At 52.4% G+C, this 21,234-nt stretch overlaps 4 protein-coding genes across 4 annotated transcripts; all 4 read left to right on the top strand.

Annotated features, from left to right (window-relative positions):
- Positions 1 to 11: 11 nt before the first annotated feature.
- V2A60_008506 (uncharacterized protein) lies at positions 12 to 14,042 on the top strand (the record flags this gene model as incomplete). Its single annotated transcript, XM_083259779.1, has 2 exons — positions 12 to 6,226; positions 6,422 to 14,042. The coding sequence occupies 2 exons, from the start codon at positions 12 to 14 to the stop codon at positions 14,040 to 14,042; spliced, it is 13,836 nt and encodes a 4,611-aa protein (XP_083115905.1).
- A 983-nt stretch (positions 14,043 to 15,025) lies between these two features.
- On the top strand, positions 15,026 to 16,636 carry V2A60_008505 (uncharacterized protein; the record flags this gene model as incomplete). Its single annotated transcript, XM_083259778.1, has 1 exon — positions 15,026 to 16,636. The coding sequence occupies one exon, from the start codon at positions 15,026 to 15,028 to the stop codon at positions 16,634 to 16,636; it is 1,611 nt and encodes a 536-aa protein (XP_083115904.1).
- Positions 16,637 to 17,313: 677 nt separating this feature from the next.
- On the top strand, positions 17,314 to 18,399 carry V2A60_008504 (uncharacterized protein; the record flags this gene model as incomplete). Its single annotated transcript, XM_083259777.1, has 1 exon — positions 17,314 to 18,399. One exon carries the CDS (start codon positions 17,314 to 17,316, stop codon positions 18,397 to 18,399), a length of 1,086 nt encoding a protein of 361 aa, XP_083115903.1.
- A 653-nt stretch (positions 18,400 to 19,052) lies between these two features.
- V2A60_008503 (chaperonin 10-like protein) lies at positions 19,053 to 20,653 on the top strand (the record flags this gene model as incomplete). Its single annotated transcript, XM_083259776.1, has 4 exons — positions 19,053 to 19,209; positions 19,299 to 19,742; positions 19,818 to 20,299; positions 20,375 to 20,653. 4 exons carry the CDS (start codon positions 19,053 to 19,055, stop codon positions 20,651 to 20,653), a joined length of 1,362 nt encoding a protein of 453 aa, XP_083115902.1.
- Positions 20,654 to 21,234: the final 581 nt, after the last annotated feature.

Here is a 21,234-nt window from a genome sequence, read left to right as displayed (position 1 = left end):
GGCATACAGCTATGCATCAGCCCAACATCACTCGCTTCGCTGCTTTGCACCCGTTCCGCCACTCGGAGCGGGAACGGTCTAGCAGAGGCGATGAGACTTCCTACCACACAATCCGCGGAAGCCTGGATCCGCGACTACAGACCGCGGATCAGAGACTACGTCTTTTCGCCGCTTTCGTATTGGGACTTGTTGGTGACGATGAAGTCTCCTTCGACTTCATCGCCCCCAACACCGAGGCCTTCCCGGAATCTGGCTGCATAGAAGTCACACGCGTGGCCAACGAGTTGGCCTTGACTACATCCTCACAAGAGAGTCAATCGGATTTTGGCATTGCTCTTCTTCAAGATGGCCAGGACACTGGCTCACAATACTTTGCTGGCAAGCCTTTTGTTGTCGTTGCCAGCGAATCCAACTACTCACTCCGCCTTTCTCTCGATCTCGTGCCTGAACCATTCTTGGAGGCCATCTCCTCTTCATTTCTATCAATGATGGAATGGCCCGAGAACCCCGCACTTGTATGCAGTGCAAACACGCAATCCTCGCCCTTCATGGGCACATCTGTCATCAACCACCCTCCATTGATGACACCCCCTGACTTTGAGAGTCAGCTTGGACTATCAAGCTCACTATCTCAATCCAAATCATATTTGCTTCAGACCGCGTTCTCGGCGAGGGTGAGAGAGCACCCTGACAAGGTAGCCGTCGACTTCTTGGGCCCCGCTGGGCGGACTCAATTCACCTACAGAGAGCTGGATCACCTGTCTTCCATCCTGGCCCAAAAAATCCTGCAAAAGGTCGGCGCTGATGCGGACCAGTATGGGAGAACCATCATAGTCGCTTTGGACACATCGGCAGAATTATATATTGCCTGGCTAGGCATTCTAAAAGCACGCTGCGTGGTAGCCCCGGTTCCCACCGACTGCCCTCCCGAGCTGTTACAGCATATGACTGATGTGACCGGCTCTAAATTGGTGCTCGGATCCGCTGTGACCTTGGAAAGATTCCAGAACTCGTTGGAAAACTGCGCTGGATTTACTTTCATTGACGTGGCGACAATTACTGACTCAAGCTGCCAAGACACAATACAACATGCTGCGCCGTCCGTGGAGGTATACGATAGCGATGTTGCCTACATCCTATTCACAAGCGGCTCGACAGGAAAACCAAAAGGCGTACAGATTACCCATTATGCGGCAATTAGCGCGGTCGCGGCTCAGATTGCGGTTGCACCGCACTCATTCATATCTGGGCCGTCCAATATTCGTTGGTTCCAGATGGTGGCCCCGGCGTTTGATATGTCTGTAACGGAGATTTTTGTAACATTGTCTGTCGGCGGTACTTTGTGTTCGTGCGATAGAACCATGATGTTGACTGATGCAGAGTCCGTCATTGAGGAATTGGGCGCGAACGTCACCCTGACAACACCTAGTCTGGCTTCGCTACTGAGGCCCGAGAGAGTCCCCCAGCTTCGCGCCGTGTGGACCGGTGGTGAAATGCTGAGGGAAGACATTGCCTCCAATTTTGCCTATGATGGTGATCGCGCAACATCAGGCCAGGCCACTTATTCAGTAAACGGCTATGGCCCTACTGAGACCACAATATTCTGCACCATGGATCCAAATGTGTCAACCAAGTACCGAGTGTCTCTCATCGGCCCACCACTACCAACATGCTCGGTAGTTATTCTCGACTTGGCGGATGCAACGAGAGCTGTGCCCATGGGATTTGCAGGCGAGATTGCTATCGGCGGGCCGCATCTAAGTATAGGCTATCTCAAGAGTCCAGAAAAGACAGCCGCCGCTTTTGTGGATATTGAACCTTTCGGCAAACTCTATCGATCAGGCGACAAGGGGAGAGTCATCATGGGCCCGGATGGTACGCCGCAGGTCGAATACCTGGGGCGCCTATCCTCAGGCCAGGTCAAGATTCTAGGCAGGCGAGTTGAGCTTGGGGAGATCGAGAATGGCTTGAAAAACCCACTCATCAGCGAGGTAGCCGTAGTGGCACTGAAAACCGGAGGCCCTGATCAGAAGCAGGTGCAGTTGGTGGCCATTGTCTGCCCTGATGGTACCCAGGAGGACAGGGACATACTTGCACGTTGCAAAGACAGAGCACAGCATGCTTTGCAGCCCCATATGCGCCCATCACGTTACTATACCATGAGTAGGCTACCTCGTCTAACCAGCGATAAGACGGATCGAAAGACCCTCGACAGACTCTGCGCATCGCCAGAGGAGTCGGGATTGAGACTCCTTGTTGATGATTCTTTGCAAGAACCCATTGCGGAGAGTGGTGCCGCTCCCTTGTCAAGTGTTGTGATTGACGCTGTCTCAAGAGTTTCTGTGCTGGGAAAAGACGGCATCGTAGCTGGCGCTACCCTCATGTCGCTGGGTATCGATAGTCTACGCTCCGTACGGCTTCTTCAAATCTTCCGAGAATCTGGCATCGAAGGACTACAAGTCACAGACATACTCACATCCCGAAATCTCGGTGAGCTCAATGCCAAGGCTGAGAAAAGACTAGAACAGCCCACGACAGTATTAGATCACTCCAACATTGTTGAAGAGCTCGTTCAGGACTTTGAGGCGAGACACAAGGCTCAGTGTCTCAAGTCTTTGGGACTTGAATCTCAACATGTCGAGTCTATTCTACCAGCAACCACATCTCAGGCCGTGACGTTAGCTTCCTACCTTCTCACTGCTGATGTGGATGGAGCCTCATCAATCCCCGGCCTGAAAGCCTACATTCAGCACACAATTTTTCATGTGCGGCCAGACTTGAGCGCCGAGAATGTTATTACTTCTTGGGTTCGTGTCTTATCGCGCTACGACATCATGCGAGCGGTCTTTGTTCCCGCCGATGATGATGTAACACCATTTGCACAATGCATTCTAGCAAGCGACCACGCTTCAGCTATGGTTAAACCGTACACGTACACTGTGGACAACGACAACAACGTACAAGATGCCATTACAAAGGCTCAAGAAGATGCTAATAATGCCATTACGCTACAAGAACCCCCTCGGCGCCTATCAGTCATTCAGACTCCAACTCGAACAATCGTCCTCTTCAGCATTTTGCACTCCATCTTCGATGGCGGCTCAGAAGCCGTTCTGTGGGAGGACGTGGAGAGAGAATACCTCGAGCATCCGACAATAGAAAGGACTGGCATCACCACTGCTGTAGCGCGACATTTCTCTCATGATAGAAAGGAAGCGGCCGATTATTGGCGATCATATCTGGACGGGCTTACTTCACCAGCCTTCCCATCGCTACGAAGCACGATTCCTGGGAGCGACGAGCTCGGCTGTGGCGGATTCAGTTTCGTCTCCGACTTGTTATTAGATACTGTGACACGTCAAGCTGCGGCTTTGCAAGCTTCCCCCTTGTCAGTCTTTCAAGCAGCTTGGGCTTATGTGCTCCTCACATATACAGGCGAACGCGATGTCGCATTTGGTAACGTTGTTTCGGACCGGTTCACCGACGAGCTAGCCAATTGTTCTGCCCCAGTTCTCACCGTGCATCCTGTCCGGATTGCCCTGGGCGACGACAATAAGAAGAGAAACATTGATGTGCTCTTGGAAGGAACCAAACAGAACGCTACCGGCCTCTCGTACCTTCACACACCCATTACTGGAGCGCGATATGATACGACCCTTGCTCTCCAAATGTACCTCAACACTGGAAAAGGCGCAGCCTTGTACGACAAAGTCGAGCATCCAGGCATGCAAAACGATCAAGCCGTTATGATCGAGGTCTATCCCCACTCCTCTGGTGTGCTGGAATTCAGAGCAACTTATCAGTACGCACTGCTGGATGATGCCACTGCTCGCTCTATGCTACAGGATCTTGCGAAAGTCACAGAAAACATCATCTCAAACCCCGAAAAAATCTTCCTAGACCCTACCATTGGCCACCCACAGCATGAGATTGATCTTACTCCACAAAGAAAGAACAACGAACATCTTGGAAGGCAGCTACTGCACGAGTGTGTCGCCGAAAATGCCCGCAAATCGCCGTCGGCGATTGCTCTCCTCTTTTACAACGACTTGAATCCGGACAGCCCTCAGGTGCAACTTACGTACGCCGAACTTGAGAAAAGGTCTGACATTGTTGCAATGTTTCTGCTGGGTCGCTTGAAGGAAGAGGGCAGAAAATGCGTTGTTCCTATCTGTATGGAGAAGTGCCCAGAGTTGTACATTGCCATATTGGGTGTCTTAAAGGCCGGCGCTTCATGGTGTCCCATCGATCCAAGCTATCCTACTGTGCGCCAGCGTTTACTCATCGAAAAGGCAAATACCGAGATTGTTTTGACAAGCGAAAAAACCACCTCTCAGCTGGCCGGTACCCTCCAGGACTCCTGCGAGCTGGTCAACATTGCGGAGCTGATCGAAAACAGCAAACATGTCGACGGGCAATCGTCTGAGACTTTGGCTTCTGCAGTTTCAGGCGGAGCTCCGATAGCCGAGTCAGACATTGCGTATGTCATCTTCACAAGTGGCACGACGGGTACACCCAAGGGAGTTCCGATTTCACACAAGGCCGCCAGTGTCTCTATCGACTCATTCATCGATCGCGTCAATACTAACATAGACCTGACTGGCACCGACATTCGATATCTTCAGTTTGCAAATTATACGTTCGATGTATTTGTACGAGACTTGTTTGCAGCCTGGAAGCTCGGCGGAACACTTGTGTCTGCTTCGCGAGAGATTCTTCTAGGCTCGTTCACTGCTTTAGCCAATACTGTTGGAGCCACTCATGCATCAATGACACCCACCTTCGCAAGTACATTAAATCCAGAAGACCTGAGAACTCTGCGAGTGGTAACGATGGGAGGCGAAAAACTGCCCCAGGCCCTCGCCGACAGGTGGGTGGCGCGCATGTCTCTCTGCAATGTCTACGGGCCGGCAGAGACGGCGATTAATGCCACTATCAACAATCTGCATCACAATTCTCGGAGCGCAAACATTGGAACGGCACTGCCAGCTGTCGATGCATTTGTCATGGTGGATGGATATCCAGTGATGAAGCACGGTCTTGGAGAGCTGGTTCTGTCGGGCGTGCAGCTGTCGCCAGGATACTGGGACAGTGCAGACGGCAACGACAAGTTCAGATGGAACGACTACATGAAGTGCCGCGTGTATCATACGGGAGATTATGTTCGGCAACTTCTTGATGGCACCTTTGACTTTGTTGGAAGAAAAGATGACTTGGTCAAGATTCGGGGCATGCGCGTCGAGATGGGAGAAATCTCGACTGTCTGCTCGGCGGGCCACGAATCTGTGGTGCATGCTGAGGTCGTACTTTCTCAACTTCCCGGATCGACAGGAGACGCTCTTATTTGCTTTATTGACTGCGGGCAGCAAGACTCTTCACAAGGTGACGAGTCTTACATACTGGTCACCGAAGATGCCCAGAACATAGCGCAAGCTGTCAAGGCGCATGCCAGAACCAACCTCCCACTACACATGATCCCGGATGTTTTCATACCTCTAAAGACATTGCCTCGTAATCAATCCGCCAAAGTCAACCGCAAGCAATTATCTGCTATCCTCGCCACAGAGTGGTCCGCAGAACCTACATCGCAGACAGATGTTGAGATGGATCCCGAATGGTACAACCAGCACCAGGCCGTATTCGACATTATCCGGACCGTTGCCAAGATTACCCCGTCTTCTCTTACCAAAACGACCACGCTTGCCGAAATCGGTGTTGACTCGATCGGCGCTATTAGACTGAGCTCAAAATTGAAGAATGCCGGGCACAACGTATCTGCAGTTCAGGTACTAGAGAGCGCAACTATTGATGACTTGGTAGCTCATTTGTCTGGCGACGAACAACCTGACATAGACTGGAAGTCATTTTTCAGTGCGCATTTGGAGGTCTGGAGGCCACTCGTTTCGAAGCACCTGGCCAAGGCTCCCAGTCAATTCTATACACTACCAACGACTGTTTCCCAGGATGGAATGCTGATTGAGACACTCAGAAGTCCGACAGCCTACTGGGGTAGCTTTGCGTGGACTCTCTCCTCCGATATTGACACAGCACGCCTCCGCAAAGCCTGGGAAGACGTCTGCAAGTCCAACGATATTTTAAGATTGAGCATTCTTCCTACAGCACTTGTTGAGCAGCAAAGCCAGGCACAAGCGAAGCATTCATCGCCAATGTTTCTCCAGATAGTGGAGGAAGAAGCTGCAATCAACTGGGTCGAATCAGCTGCCAAGTATGATGATCTAACACAATCAATTCAAGCGATTCGTGATGCATTTGCAGCTGCACAACACGCCAAAATCCTTTCTTCGCCCTCTTGGCAGGTGGATATTCTCGAGCAACAGAGTTGCAAGGTGATGGTCTTGACTATCCATCATTCTTTGTATGACGGAGATATGATGCACCATCTAATAAGCGACATCTCGAGCGCATACGCCCTGGGCCAAGTCTCCGAAAAGCGCTGTCAGGTCTCGGAAGCATTTAGCAGGCTGATGCTTCGGACTGATGAGGTGGCTGCTAGAAGCTTTTGGCACGCGTGTCTAAGCCCCCTTGCAAAATCGCAAGATTTCGAGGACTCTGATGTCGATAACTCGGAAGCGTCTCCCCCGCAAATTCGGCATCGAACCATTGAGATGAAGGCGACTCATCCGACTTCCAGGCTCGCTCGGTCAGCACAGAAACTAGGCGCGACCTCCCTAAGTCCACTCTTCCGTGTCGCTTTTGGATGTATGCTATCTGATTACTGCGAGTCTGAGAGCGTACTGTTCGGAGAAGTACGCTCTGAGAGGCTCCTGAATTCACGACTCGTGGATGCCATGGCACCACTATCGGCAACATACCCAGTGCCATTCAGGCCTGTCGGCAGCGTGAAGGATTTAATTCTCATACAGCAGAATCTGATTATGCAGGGCATTCGACATGGGCCGCCCGAGTCTACTCAGGTGCGAAAGACTCTAGGTAAAGGCCAAAAAGAGGCCCTGTACCCAGCTATATTCGTCCTGCACCCCCATAACCAAAACAATGGAGACAACAAAGCGCCTTGGGAAGAAATCAAGGATGTTCTGGACCCTGTCGTGGACCACGGGTTTGCCCTCAACGTATTCGAGAACGCAGACGACACGATCACTCTATCTTTATCTGTCGACGAGACAATGATGACTCCCAGCTTGCAAGGGCTCTTCCTACAGCACCTCGACGCATTGGCAGTCGCCTTCGAGACAAGCGCGCCGGAAACGACGCTTTCTGAGCTTACTGAACAGTTTCCTTCAAATCTTTTATCAGTTTACGCTTCAGACGTGCAGGAGAAATACCCCCCCAAGGTCAGGCCAACATCCTATGTCGAGAAATGGGCCGAAGAGCATCCGGATTGGACAGCGGTCGAAGTTGCCACAGAATTTATGGAAGATGGTGGTATTCTGACAGAAAATTGGACCTACAAACATTTTAACCAAGTCGCAAACCAAGTCGCAAATCTGATCTTGAGCTTCAATGTTCCTGGGCGAGCTGTCGGTGTCTCTTTGGACCGTTCTCTGATCGCGTTCGCGGTCATCATTGGTATTCTGAAGTCCGGATGCACATATGTTCCGATAGAAATGTCACTCCCCTCGGATCGAAAGGCGTTCCTCCTCAAAGACAGCAAAGCCGCTCTGGCGTTCGTATGTGAGGGCACTTTTGACGGAGTGGACCTACCAGCAGACACGCTCCTACTTGATGTAAACGACGCATCTTTTCTGGGTGATCTGGCTACTAGAGACACCGCAAACATTCAGAATGTCTCACCAGCAGATCAGGATGCTTACATACTCTATACTTCGGGGTCCACGGGTGTCCCCAAGGGTGTTCAAGTAAGTAGACAAAACCTGAGCTCCTTCGCCAGTGCTTGGGGGGAGTTCATCGGTACTGTGTGCCCCAAAACTCTGAAACTTGGAGGCAGTGGTAAGTTCCTGAATCTTGCTAGCAGGGCGTTTGACGTCCATATCGGCGAGATGTTTCTAGCTTGGCGATTCGGTCTCTGTGCCGTGACAGGCGAACGGTTGTCGATGCTCGACGACCTTCCGCGAACATTGAAGGAACTTCGAGTTACCCATGTGGGAATTGTGCCATCACTTTTGGATCAAACTGGCCTGCTCCCCGAAGACGTTTCTGACCTTGTATACCTCGCTGTCGGAGGAGAAAAGATGACTTCGAAAACGCAACAAATCTGGTCATCGTCGGATCGCATAGCCTTGGTCAACGCCTACGGACCAACAGAAGTCACTGTCGGGTGCAGCGCAGCGCGCATTTGGCCAGACTCGAACATGCAATGCATTGGGCATCCTTTGGGCGATAGCGTTGCCCATGTCCTAGTCCCTGAATCAGATACACACGTCAAAAAGGGCGTAGCGGGCGAGCTTGTTTTCGAAGGCAGCCTGGTGGCCAACGGATACTTGAACCGACCCGACGCCAAAGGTTTCTGCGTGATCAATGGCAAGAAGATGTATAGAACGGGCGACATTGTGCGAATGGATGCGGACAACTCGATTCTTTTCCTCGGGCGCAAGGATGAACAAGTCAAGGTCCGCGGCCAGAGGTTGGAGCTCGGCGAAGTGTCCGAGGTCGTGCGCTCTCTATCTTCAACGGAGAGTGAGGTCGCCACACTTCTTCTCAAGCATCCCGGGACTTCGAAACAGTTTTTGGTATCTTTCCTGGCACCTCATGGCAGTTCCAAAAACGAGAAGCTTCGATGGATTAAAGAGAGTCAGCAAAATAGTCTGCAAGAAGCCTGCGCTCAGACTCTCCCCGCGTACATGGTACCCGACTTTATCATTCCAGTGACAACGATCCCCCTCAGAGATACTTCGGCAAAAACAGATGCAAAAGCGTTGGAGAATCTGTTCCGTACGATTCCACTTCAGGAGCTGTTCGGGGAGACACCATCGGCCTCAGAGACTGAGACGAAGGTGTCATCGAGAGATTTGACTTTGGCTGAGAAGAACCTGTTGTCAGTCGTGGAAAGCGTCATTGCACCGGACGAGGGCCGTCCTATCGGTCCAGAAACCACACTGTTCCAGCTTGGATTCGACAGCGTTTCCTCCGTCAAACTTTCCTTCACTTTGAGACGACTAGGATACAACATACCTGTGGCTCGACTGTTGCAGAATCCGAGCCTTGAGAGCCTTTGTCGCATGAGCTACGAGGCCAAGCCTGCTCAGACTGGTGCATCTGGTAATCCCCAGGCCATAGATGAGCAGTTTGAGGACCTTGAAAGACGAGCCAAGAAGCTCCTATCGATTCAGGGCATCTCACACGTTGAGTCAGTCCGGCCCTGCATGCCGCTACAAGAAGTCCTCGTGGCACATACAATGACACATGAGTCTGAAGTCGAGAAGGAATACATATCTCACATGGTATTTGAACTGGGATCGGGGGTATCGCTGGAAGGCGTCAAGGCTGCATGGACTGCAGTAGTCAAGAAGCATGAATTGTTACGAACTTGCTTCATGAGGTTGGGAAATGACATCGTCCAGCTTGTTCTGGAAGACGAGCACTACACGCCTGATTGGCGACATATTTCGGAACCTCACAATATGACAGAGGCCCAGCTAAATTCTTTGAAAAAGGAATTAGCGAACGACATAGCATCCAAAATCGACAGGCTACCGCCACTGAGATTCACCACAACTGTCTGTAATGATGCCAAATCCACAGACAAGTCACCTCTTTTCATGCTATCGATCCATCATGCGCTTTACGACATGGTTTCTATCAAAATGATTTTCCAAGACTTCGAAACCTCCTATAAGGGCCAGGAATTGCCAGAGAGACGGCCTATTCTACCACTGTTGAAGCACATCGCCGCCCAGCAACTTAATGGTGACGTCAGGGAGCACTGGACAAATATGTTCAAGGGCTATAGTCATAGTATGGATGCGACGACTTCACATGCCAGGAGAAGTGCGACAAAGACCTTTAGCACAAGCCTCGCCAATCTGGAGGGCATGTGCTCCGAACGCAACACAACCCTATCAGCCGTGAATCAGGGCGTATTCGGCTACGTGCTATCGCAAAAGCTAAAACGTGACGACTTGGTCTTTGGAATAGTTCTTTCTGGGCGATCAGTTGAAGTGGAGGGAATCGAGTCAATGGCCGCACCTTGTATTTCGACGATTCCCCAACGGCTTTGCTTGGGAGCAGATGGAAAGACTCTATCTGCATTGGTCAAGACATCCCAAGACAAGCTATATGGATCCATGGAGTACCAGTATACGCCCTTGCGATCTTTGCAACGTTGGCTGGGAATTTCCGGCCCATTGTTCTCCAGCTTGTTTTCCTTTACCAGGAACGAGTCTCCGGCAAAGACAGCTGACGAGGAGCCGACAATTCTCCAGCAAGTTGAAGGCGAGATGTTCCTCGATTTTGAGCTTGCACTTGAGTGCGAGGCGAACTCAGCTACGGACAGTTTGACGCTCAGGGCAAGTTCGACAATGTTTGCTACCACCGAAGAATTGGATGATTTGCTTGACGAAATGCAGAGCGTCGTATCTGACCTCTTGCATGGCCAAGACAAGGCTATCGACGTATCGGAAAACGTTTCGCCAAATGGCATCAAGACACAGCCGGAAGACAGTCACCAGTGGTTGCCAATAGAGGAGCAGCTTCGAGACATTGTTGCCGAGTTCTCGAATTGTCCCCCTGTCGAGATCAGCAGGACCGCACCCTTGATCAAGTACGACATTGATTCCATTACGACCATTCGATTCTCAAAGATGCTGCGCCAGAACGGGTTCCAGGTCTCCGGAGCTGACGTACTCCGAAACCCAAGTATCGCCAAGCTCGCGCTACACATTGGTAGCAAAAACCCTGACCTTGCCCACAAGGAGGTAGCAGACAAGTCTGCAACGTCCTCATCCCATCAAGACTGGTCTAAAGACATGATTTCTGGCACCAAATCAGAGTTACTCGAGGATGTCATCGCCGTATACCCATTGACGCCACTCCAGGCAGGCATGGTCACAGCCACGGTTATGATGGACGCGTCCTTATACTCGCTTCACCACGTGGTCGGGCTACCACAAGGAGTAAGCAAGGCCAAGGCAAAGGCTGCCTGGTGTGATTTGGTCTCAAAACACGACATCCTGAGAACTTCTTTCCACGAGACCAGCGCGCCACGCTCCCAACTTGTCGGCGCAGTGCATCAGAACCCAACTCCCAGTTGGACGGAGCTCGAAGTTGCAGGGTCTGTACAGGCAGCCATTGATGACCTGGCCTCGCGAACCAGATTTATAAACATTGCATCATTCGAGAAACCCCCCGTTAGCGCGACCTTGATTCATGGCCCGCAACAGACTGCCCTTGTCGTCTCTTTGCACCACGCGACGTACGACGGTATTTCAATCGGCTTCATCTTCAAAGACCTCTGGGCTCTCCTACATGGCTCTAGCGTGCCCGATCGTAAGCCCTTTTACGAGTTCGCGACCGCGATACATACTGCAGCGTCGAAATCGGCAACATTCTGGGTCGACAGCCTGGCGGGCTACCACGGCGTGGCAGCTTCCGAGCCAAGCAGTAGTACTGCCACGGTCATTTCTCGCACTGCCCAGTTGACGAATAACGTGTCTCTACTAGAGCAACGGTGTGCCGATGATGGGGTGACTGTTCAAACTGCCTGCCAACTGGCTGTTGGCAAAGCCATCTGCGCACACACCAACTCCAGGGATGTAGTCCTGGGTCAAGTTCACGCCGCAAGGTTTGTCTTGCCCGGCGCGGATGAGGTGGCGGGACCGATGCTAAACACAGTTCCCCTGCGGATTCGCTTGACGGAAGACTCGCTCAGTAACGGCGGTCTTCTACGCGACCTGCAAGCGCTCCAGAATGATGCCCTAGATCATCTCCATGCTTCGCTATCCGATATCCAACAGCTATGGAGGCAGACCGATGCTAGCAATGACCAGCTCTTTGAAGTTCTTTTCGTTTTCAGGAAAGGAGAAGATGCAGAGGAGTCCACATGGCCCACACTACTTGAGCAGTCAGAACAAGAGAAGCAGGCCCTTCCACCCTCTCAGTACGATCTGGTCGTTGAAGTACACCAAACAAGAGACGATAGTCTCCAGCTTCAGGTCTACTCCAAGTACTCAGAGGAGGTCACAGATCATGTAGTGCAATTACTTGTGGACAGTTACCAGAGCATCGAAAAGCGCCCAGAGGAACGCGCAATTGCTTCACCCAGCCTGCTGGCCAAATTGCCGACACCGGGACAAGCGACCACAAATGGAACGGCAGTGGCCGCTTCGTATGACTCGGAAGCAACCGAACGCTACCTCGAATCTCTAGTCAGAATCTTATCCGAAACAACAGACAATTCGGCAGAGAAGATGGACGCACAAACCAGCATTTATTCCCTCGGCGTCGACTCCATCGTGGCCATTCGCGTGGCTGGCCAGTGCAGAAGGGCCCAAATTCCGTTGACAACTATGGACATTTTGCGCAACGCCAAGCTGGGCAAGCTTTGCGAAGTGGCCCTTGCCAAAGCAGCCAAGCAGGACTCGTCTCGGGACTTGCCAAAGGATGCCGATGCCAAAGCTCCGTTGGTCGGCCCGGAGGTCAGAGAGCAGGCCCTTTCCAAGCTGGGAAAGAGACCCGAAGACGTACAAGACGTCTTGCCTGTCTTGGCTGGCCAAGAATTCCATCTGGCGCTCTGGCTGAAGTCCGGAAAGACATTGTATGAGCCTACTTGGGTGTTTAAAACGAGGGGCGAGCTAGATGCAGATCGTCTACGGAGCGCTTGGCTGTCCCTCATGCAAGCGAATGATTCACTGCGAACTTGCTTTGCTCAAGTCCAGTCCACAACAGCTGTTCAGGTCATTTTGAAGCCGAGCGCTGTGCAGGAAACGGGAGCCTTTACGGTGCTCCAGGTGCCAGAATCCATGGACTTGGAAACCTTTGTCAAGTCGGAGATTTCAAGACTCTACCGGAGCCCGTCGTCGTTGTACGACCCTCCAGTCCACCTCTATCTTATTCGTGGAGGGTCCCGTGGTGATGCACTTCTGATGAAGCTGCATCACACTGTCTACGATGCCTGGAGCGTCGGCATCATCATTGACGAGCTAACACATCTCTATCGTGGCAATACACGAGACGAGTTGCCTGCGCCCTTGTCGTTTTCCAAATTTGTCGAGTTCACCTACAGGGATCTGCAAGCCAAGAACGAACAACAATTCTGGACGAAAGCTCTTCAAGGTTGTGAACCTACCGTGGTAGAGCCGCTGACCGCCGTCAAGGAGGACGCACCACGTCAAAGGCGGCCATTTGCTCTTTTCGATTGCGGCGAGACCAGCAAACTGGCACTCGAGTCTGCCGCTCGAACATTCGGAGTAACCGTGCACTGCCTTATTATCGTCGCCTTTGGACGAATGCTATCGGAGATTACCAGTGCCACTGCATCGCCAGTATTTGGATACTACACAGCCGGGAGATCGGCCGAGGTGAATGGCATGGATCGGCTGGCCAGTCCAACTGTCAACATGCTGCCGATTTCCGTGCCCGAGGACGTACTCACACAGCCAAAATCAGGCGGAGCGGGCGGCGCGCGCGAAAAGTTGCAGGAGATGCAAGAGCGTCTGCTTTCTCGATCGGGCTACGAGCAAAGCCGTCTGCGGGATGTGATGGGCTGGGCGGCGGCGGCGGCGGCGACTACGCAAAGCACCGCCGGCTCGCGTCTTTTCAACACTCACCTCAACATCCTCTGGAACGACGAAATCCTGCTCAAGTCTTCCGAAACGTCGCAGAGCGATGCAATCCTGCAGCCTTGGTCTCTGGGTGTGCCGTCCGATTATGCTTCCGTGGAGCCCTTGTCTGTGGAGAGTGCCGTGGACGGACTCGATACGACTCTAGTTACAACCGAAGCGATATATGCAGATGTGGGCATCAGCCCAGACACTGGCAACGTGGCTGTTGGCATCGGCGGTCATGCCAAGTTGCGCGACGTAGCTGGGCTGAAGGATATCGCGCGCATCTTTGCAAAGCACCTGTCGGAGTTGGTTGAGATGAGCAGCACTGAAAAGAGTGACTAGAAATTGGTTGAAAGGGCAAAGAAAAATGGAAAACGGGGAATATGTTACATTTTCTGTTTTGGGTAGCTTGTTATTTGTTTCATGGTATTGTTAGCATTTCATATATTATTTTCAGTAATCAATTTTCCACATCTTTGTATATTGTTGCGTCTGTAACTTCGCACGCTGGCTTGAAAGAAGAGTTCAAGGTTGGGATACGAGGTATGACGAGTACCCTCCCAGTACAGTAAATGTGCCTTCGTAGTCAAGGGTACATTTCCAAACCAAAGCGGTCTTTCTTCATCGCTGAGCAGTTGGCGAGAGCCCTCTTCATAAATCGACAACCAAGTACGTATGACACTCGAAGGGCCCTTGCACGACGTGCTATGACCTGAAAAGTCTGCACACTTATAGCCATTGACCAAGGCCTTGCCCAGATGAAAACATTTCAGCTTTCCCTGCAACTACTACATGATTTTCACCCCGCCCGAGGATGTCGGGTTCCATGGCTTCGGAGCAGCATTATACCGTTTCTACGCGCCCAAGTGAGACACAAGGCTCTGTGGCTTGATGCTCTCATTCGCTGCCATTTCACCCGCCTACGTTGTTTCTAGTAGCCAGATGCCAAAAAAGACAAGCATAGCAACTTTATTGGCATAGAAAAGCCACCATCTGAGTCCCGCAGCCCCTGACGGGGATCCGTGGGGGATCTGCCAGCCTCCCGCTCCCGTCAGGATCGCAGCGATAGTGTGGAAGTCAACTAGTCGTCTATCCTTACGATACATATAGAGTTGCACTCCAACGTAAGTTCTGGAAGGGTGAGGTTCCGGCGTGTTTTATTACTAGTACTACTAGTACTGCTATCATCGGAGTTTTCTTCTCTTTTTTATTCGAGTTGGCTCTTTCAATCTATTTTTGTTGAAGCATCTTGACTGAAATCGTTTCTGATCAGTGCGGAGCACAATAAAAACGTATCCCCTCTTCTACGACCTCTGACAAAGGCGATGGCTGTTCTCCGGTGGCTTCGAGCGACTTGCGTAGCAGGAGTGCTCATCGCCCTGGCCTGGAGGGTCACAGACCTGTACCTCGAGCCGACCATCTTATCCAGCGCGCGACTTTCCTACAAACGGGCTCTCGAGAACGGCGCCTTCCCGAACGGCTACTCGGCCAAGTTTACTGCCGGTTTGCTATTGAAGCAGTTCCAGAATCCTGCAGAAATCACTACAATCTTACTACTGGTGGGAGGGGACGTTGTACAGAAATCGGTCGCGCAGCTGGCCGGCTGTTACGATTCCTTCGTGCCCGTCGTTTTCAGCTACGGATGGGTATCGTACGTCTTCACTCTCCTGACGAATGCCATTGCCCGCAACGGCTCGTTCGCCCCGCCAGACTATCCCGGCGTCTTGGTCAACCTTCGGTCGGGCGATAGGCGCTCCTTGCAGTCATGGGTCCTCGCGCGGCTTCTGCGGGATCTTGAACAATCCATCGATCCCCGCGGAAGGATTGCGAGCGCCGACACGACAGACAGGCCAGGGCTGTTTATCGCAACCTATCAGATAGACGAGACAAAGATGCCAGACGAGCCGAGGGTAAGGCCAAAGATGCGCCGTCAACAGTGGTTGCTATTCTCTGCCGCCCTTCTCACGCAGCTGGTCATTGCCGCGGTACCAATGATGCCAACCCCGCATCGAAAAGAGCCAAACTTTTACGTTTTGTTGATCACGGTAGCCGGAAACATCTTGTCATTGTTGACTGCGGGCTTGCAGTCGAGCAGAGATCAAAAGTATGGCGCCCATGGTTCGACGCTACAATGCAAGGACATATTCGCCCTAACAAAGGGCAATGGACATAATATTGCCATCGTTATCCTCCCCGATACGTTCGACTCGGGACGCGCTAATCAGTGCAAATCCCATCTTCCACATCTGGACTCTATGGCCGAGGCCAGCTACCGGCCCACCCGTGCGAATCGTATTTGGACGGTAGTCCTCTCGTTCTTATGGGTTCTGCTGCTGCTCGTGATAGGTGGCTCTACTGCCGATAACTGGAACCTGGCCGCAGTTGGTGCCGTCGGAATGGCATACGCCGCGTACGTGGGAAGCAGTGTTCGCAGGCCCGAGGACCACGGAATACCCCTGGAGCCGGCGTCTGCAGAATGGACTGTCCAAAATGATAAGGCCATGCAGGCTCTGATAGACCTCGAAAAGCTTATTCCAGGAGCTGGGTACATGCTTCGCAGCGAATTCTTTACAGGTCCAGAACGCATAAGAGATCGGAAACTTTGGGACGACAGCATGCTGACATTTGAAGAACAGCTCAGCGCGGAGGAAAAGCAATCTCTAAAGAAAGCAAAGGAGGACTTCAGGGAAAAAAGGCAGTACTTTCAAATGTCTCGGGAAGAACGCGCTGAGCTATTGATCGAGGTTCGCTGGAAGGCTTGGCAGAAGAATGGATTTCTTGAAATCAAGAGAGAACGAGAACGACGGCGAGAGGAAGAACAGTGGCAACGCGAACACAAATCGCAGTTGAAATATGTATCTCCAGCACCGCTGCAGGCGAAACAAGCGTTCCAGGTTCAGCCCACGACATCTGAGGGACGAAGAACGCCCAGCTAAAGGATAATTTTCAGAGGCGAATACGAAATCGGACAGCTGCGACAGGGATACAACCCGGCTCGTCACAAGAAAGAATCGTCTAAATCGGAATCAACGGCAAAGCCTCTAGAATTATTTTGCTTCTAGGAGAGACGTCGAAGGAAAAATAACCGACACACATGTTACAGTGTACACTCGATATTCTAGTACACTTTCTTTCAAAATTCATACATCTTCTTTTTAGTCATGGGTATTTCTTTTATTTTCTTGTTCTTCTTTAATACTCCGTAATAGAAATGATTTCTTATCTCATCTTCTCTATCTGTTTATTTAAATTGCTGTTTGTCTTGATTCTGTTCCTGAGAATATTGGGAGGGTTGATGCGTATCAATGTTGTCTCGTTGCCATTGGTAGCTTTTGTCTCTGTTCCACTACTCAGCCGTAGTCATATATATACATGTATATATAGTGGCGCACGCTGTCTTCCGAACGAGCGAGCCTGACGGCCACGTCGCAGGAAGCAGGCAGCAATGGATGGTTCGTTCAATAAACCGCCCTTTTCCTAAGCTGGCCGGATTGAGTCACGTTACGTGTGGCGCCAAGATGCAATACCTACAAGGGTAATCAAAAAATCGTCTCAAAACGGTCCATTGTGCATCAGCGGTTGCTGTGATGCGCGCCTTGCCATACCGCATCAGATGGATCATAATTCTGCACCAGGCGACGGCATCGCTCACAGTTCCGCGGAAGCGCCTCATCCCAAAGACCCGCGCAAGAGCAGCCACTGCCTTGCGCCGCAGCATGCGACCCCGACGTGCAGCTGTCATCTAGTAACTGTTTCAAATCCCCACGAGAGCGAGAGCGACTCGAGTAAAGCCATTGCGGTATTCAGTTACAGGTCCGATACCGAGCCAGCGACGCTGACGCGCATCGAAATACCGCTCGAGGCGACGCCTCCTCCTCCACGCTCAGAGTCTAGGACAGAGTTCATCGCGATAAGTCATGTCAGGAAGAGCGGCCTCGGCAATGACCGCACGAATGCCCTGCCACACTGCCAGCTGGCTCTCCTCCAGCGTCACGTAGACCGAGTCGCCGGACTGTCCGGCCTCGGCGAAACCGCGCCGTTTTGGATCGATACGCTCGCGCTCCCGACGGAAAGAGCGTCGCGAAAAGCCGCCGAGGCCAACCTGTGGAGGATATTCAGACAGGCCGGTGCGGTCCTGGTTGTAGATCCGTCGCTGCTGACGGAAAGCGTCGCGCCGGTCCACGACGCTCTAGACAAGATCCGAGACTCTGCGTGGAAGCAGCGTCTGTGGACTCTTGAGGAAGGCTTCTATGCCAGGGCACTTTTTTTCGCCTTTTGTGAAGAGCCGCTATCGCTAGACGAGCTGCTGGGCGAATTCGGCCATCATTCCAACCCTGCGACGGCGAGGCATCCCGGGCCTCTGGGCGTCCTGGAAGGCATCCGCCAGGAGCAGTTGGCCGGCGTTCTGGAGAGATTCTCGGCCGACATCCGCAAAGCGCTGCAGATGCGCAGGCCGGTCGACAAGTTACGGCTCTACACGATCCTTCGAGCTGGATACCTTTCGGCGAAGAAGTTTTGGTTCCTCATCGAGGAGGGCGAGCTGGATGACATTATCAGCACTTGGCCAAAGCTGTCTGCGAAATATCTAGGACAAGACGCGGATGAGGATGCAATAGATGGGATAGTTGGCAAGCTAAATTCCATCTCGGCCACGCTTCCTTCGGTCGCTCTGGTAGGATCGAATGAAGTGTCGGTATAGCTCTCTTCTACACGGATTTTTATGCTAGATCGGAGATTATCTGGCGTCTAGAGCACCGGAAAGAAAGATTTAGATTTATATATATGAAGCTTTTGTCTACTGTAGAAAGTTGATCTCCAAGGGGACAGGGTAGCGCGATAATGGGCCTGGTTTCTAGAATGAACCCGATTGTCGCCACTCGGATTCTTCAAGTTTAAACAAGTTTAAACACAATCATTGACCGGAATACAGCCTTTTAAACATACTTATTACTAGACACTCGAGTTTTCGCCCGCCAATAGAGACCAGTGCCACTCATCGGCTTAAAACTGGCCATTCCGATTTGCGACGGCAAAGGTGTGGGACTGGGATCCAAGATTGCACGACCCATCATTAGCCGGTGAAAAATGTGGGATGCGTTTCTAGTCCAACTGCCAGTAGTCGCTGTTAGTTGGGTGCTGTTGATTACACGTCATGTACCAGTAAGCGTCATGTACTGTAGGAAGCGTCATGATCTCGTCAGGGCACAAGCAGTGTCGTAGCTGGCAGCCCGTGGCGAAAGAATAAAAACCGGGCTGGTCGCTCCGGATTGAAAACTACGGCTCGTTACTCTTGTCAATTTTTTCCAAGGTTGATATTCAATCTGCCAACTCTATCCATCAATACACCTCGAAATGGCCCTCGCTCAGGCAGCAAACATTGCGGAGAAGATTGCGGGTCACGACAACAGTGCCATTACCCAGCAGGATGTGTCGACGTTCCCATCCTCTGGCCGCGAGGACGATTCGATGAAAGCCCTGGTCTGGATGGGAAAGAATCATGTGGAAATACGTAAGCCATGACAAGTCCGAGAAAAAAAAACTCCCCCCCAGATGTTTTTTTGGGCTAACCTCAGTTTTGCCCGCTCTCTCTCGTGTAAGTCGACGTCCCCAAGCCCAAGCTTGTCGAGGACCGCGACGTCATCCTCAAGGTGACGGGCAGCACCGTCTGCGGCTCGGACCTGCACCTGCTGCACGGGGCCATCATCGAGATGAAGAAGGGCGACATACTCGGGCACGAGTTTTGCGGCGAGGCCGCCGTGGTGGGACGCGGCGTGCACAACGTCGAGGTGGGCAGGCGCTACGTGGCCTCGTTCCAGATTGCGTGCGGCGACTGCTGGTTCTGCGAGCGCAGGCTGTCGTCGCAGTGCGCCAGGACAAACGCCAACACGCTCGAGAAGGCAATGTACGGCGGCCAGACGGCGGGCATGTTTGGGTACGCGCACTTTACGGGCGGCTTCGCGGGGGGGCAGGCCGAATACGTGCGCGTGCCGATGGGGGACGTGAATCTGCTCGAGATTCCTGAGAATGTTCCCGACGAGAAAGGTAGGCATCATCATATCCCGAAGCCGGTCCAACGGCAGACTCGCATCTTTGGCTGACGCTGAAACCGGATACCAGCATTGTTCTTGTCGGACGTGCTGGCCACCTCGTACCATTGCGTCGTCGACACGGGCGTGGAAAAGGACGACGACGTCGCCATCTTTGGCGCCGGCCCCATCGGCCAAATGGCCGGCGTGTTCGCTCTGGAAAAGGGGGCAAAAAAGGTCGTCTTTGTCGACACGGAGCCGCGCCTGTCGCTGATCCGGACCAAGTTCCCCGCCGACAAGCTCGAGGTGGTCGACTACAAGAAGCTGTCGTCGGGCGGGCTCCTCGCCGGCAAGAAGAACACGGTCGTGGCCAGGCTCAAGGAGCTGTGCGGCGACGGCCGCGGCCCGGACGTGGCGCTCGAGTGCGCGGCCGGGGAGTACTCCAAGGGCTGGCTGCACTGGCTCGAGATGGCGGCCGGGCTGGAGACGGACACGAGCGAGCTCGTCAACGAGATGATTGAGAGCGTCCGGTCCTTTGGTCGCTGCGGCGTCACTGGCATCTACGCCGGATATGTGAGTTTCTTTGGTGCTCTCAATGGCAATGTGCCGGGAAAAGAAAGAAAAGAAAAAAAACTAATCAAAAAGTAGACGAACCACTTCAACATTGGATCACTCATGCAGCGCGGGATCCGCCTCATCGGCAACGGCCAGGCGCCCGTCCACCTGTACTGGAAGGACCTGCTCCAGTCCATCGAAAAGGGCACCCTGGACCCCATGCAGATGGTCTCGCACCGCGTGCGCCTAGAGGATCTCGACAAGGTCTATCACGTCTTTGACAAGAAGCAGGACGGCATGCAAAAGGTCTTTGTCGAGACCAAGTTTTCGTACCCTGCGAGCAAAGAGAGCCCCCCTCTTACAAGGTACTAGAACTAGTCGTTGGGGTTGCTCATTCTCTGCTGTTGATTTACACTTTTATTTCAATCTATTCTGTGCGTTATTTAAAGTGGCGGTGGCGGGCGTTTCGGGGGTGTCGCGCACAGGAGAAGATGTGCGCATATTGTACTAGAATGGCCAGAACCAGCACACAAAGGGCTTTTCATAGTAGATGTTTTTTTTTCATTATTTGTCCATGTGACGACGATTCAAACAGACTTGAAGCGGCTACTAGACATGAGAGCCTGACTTTTGCAACTTTTACATGTGCATCTGTATACCTTTTGAGCTCTCAAGCATAGCGTAAACCAAAGACAGCCCTGCCATGAACAAACCCCTAGCATCCCGTCCGAGTGTGCTCATTCGAGCACTCCAGCCCGACCTGCTTCCGTCATCAGCCTGTTCAACATTCAGCCACCCGGTTACCATCGCATTCGACGCGCTGGCAAAAGCCTATGCAGGTCCTCTTCCGCCTTGGCAAGATCTCGGGTAGCGGGCAAGCAACCAGGGGGGGGCTGGCTGCGGAAGCTTTCCGTTCTTTGGACCTCCAGGCTGCCGTCTCGGAGAGATGATTG

This window comes from Cordyceps javanica, chromosome 6, assembly GCF_051103115.1.
Source record: "Cordyceps javanica chromosome 6, complete sequence".
NCBI lineage: Eukaryota > Fungi > Ascomycota > Sordariomycetes > Hypocreales > Cordycipitaceae > Cordyceps > Cordyceps javanica.
Note: the sequence above shows the minus strand (reverse complement) of the source record. Positions and strands in the feature narration are given on the sequence as shown.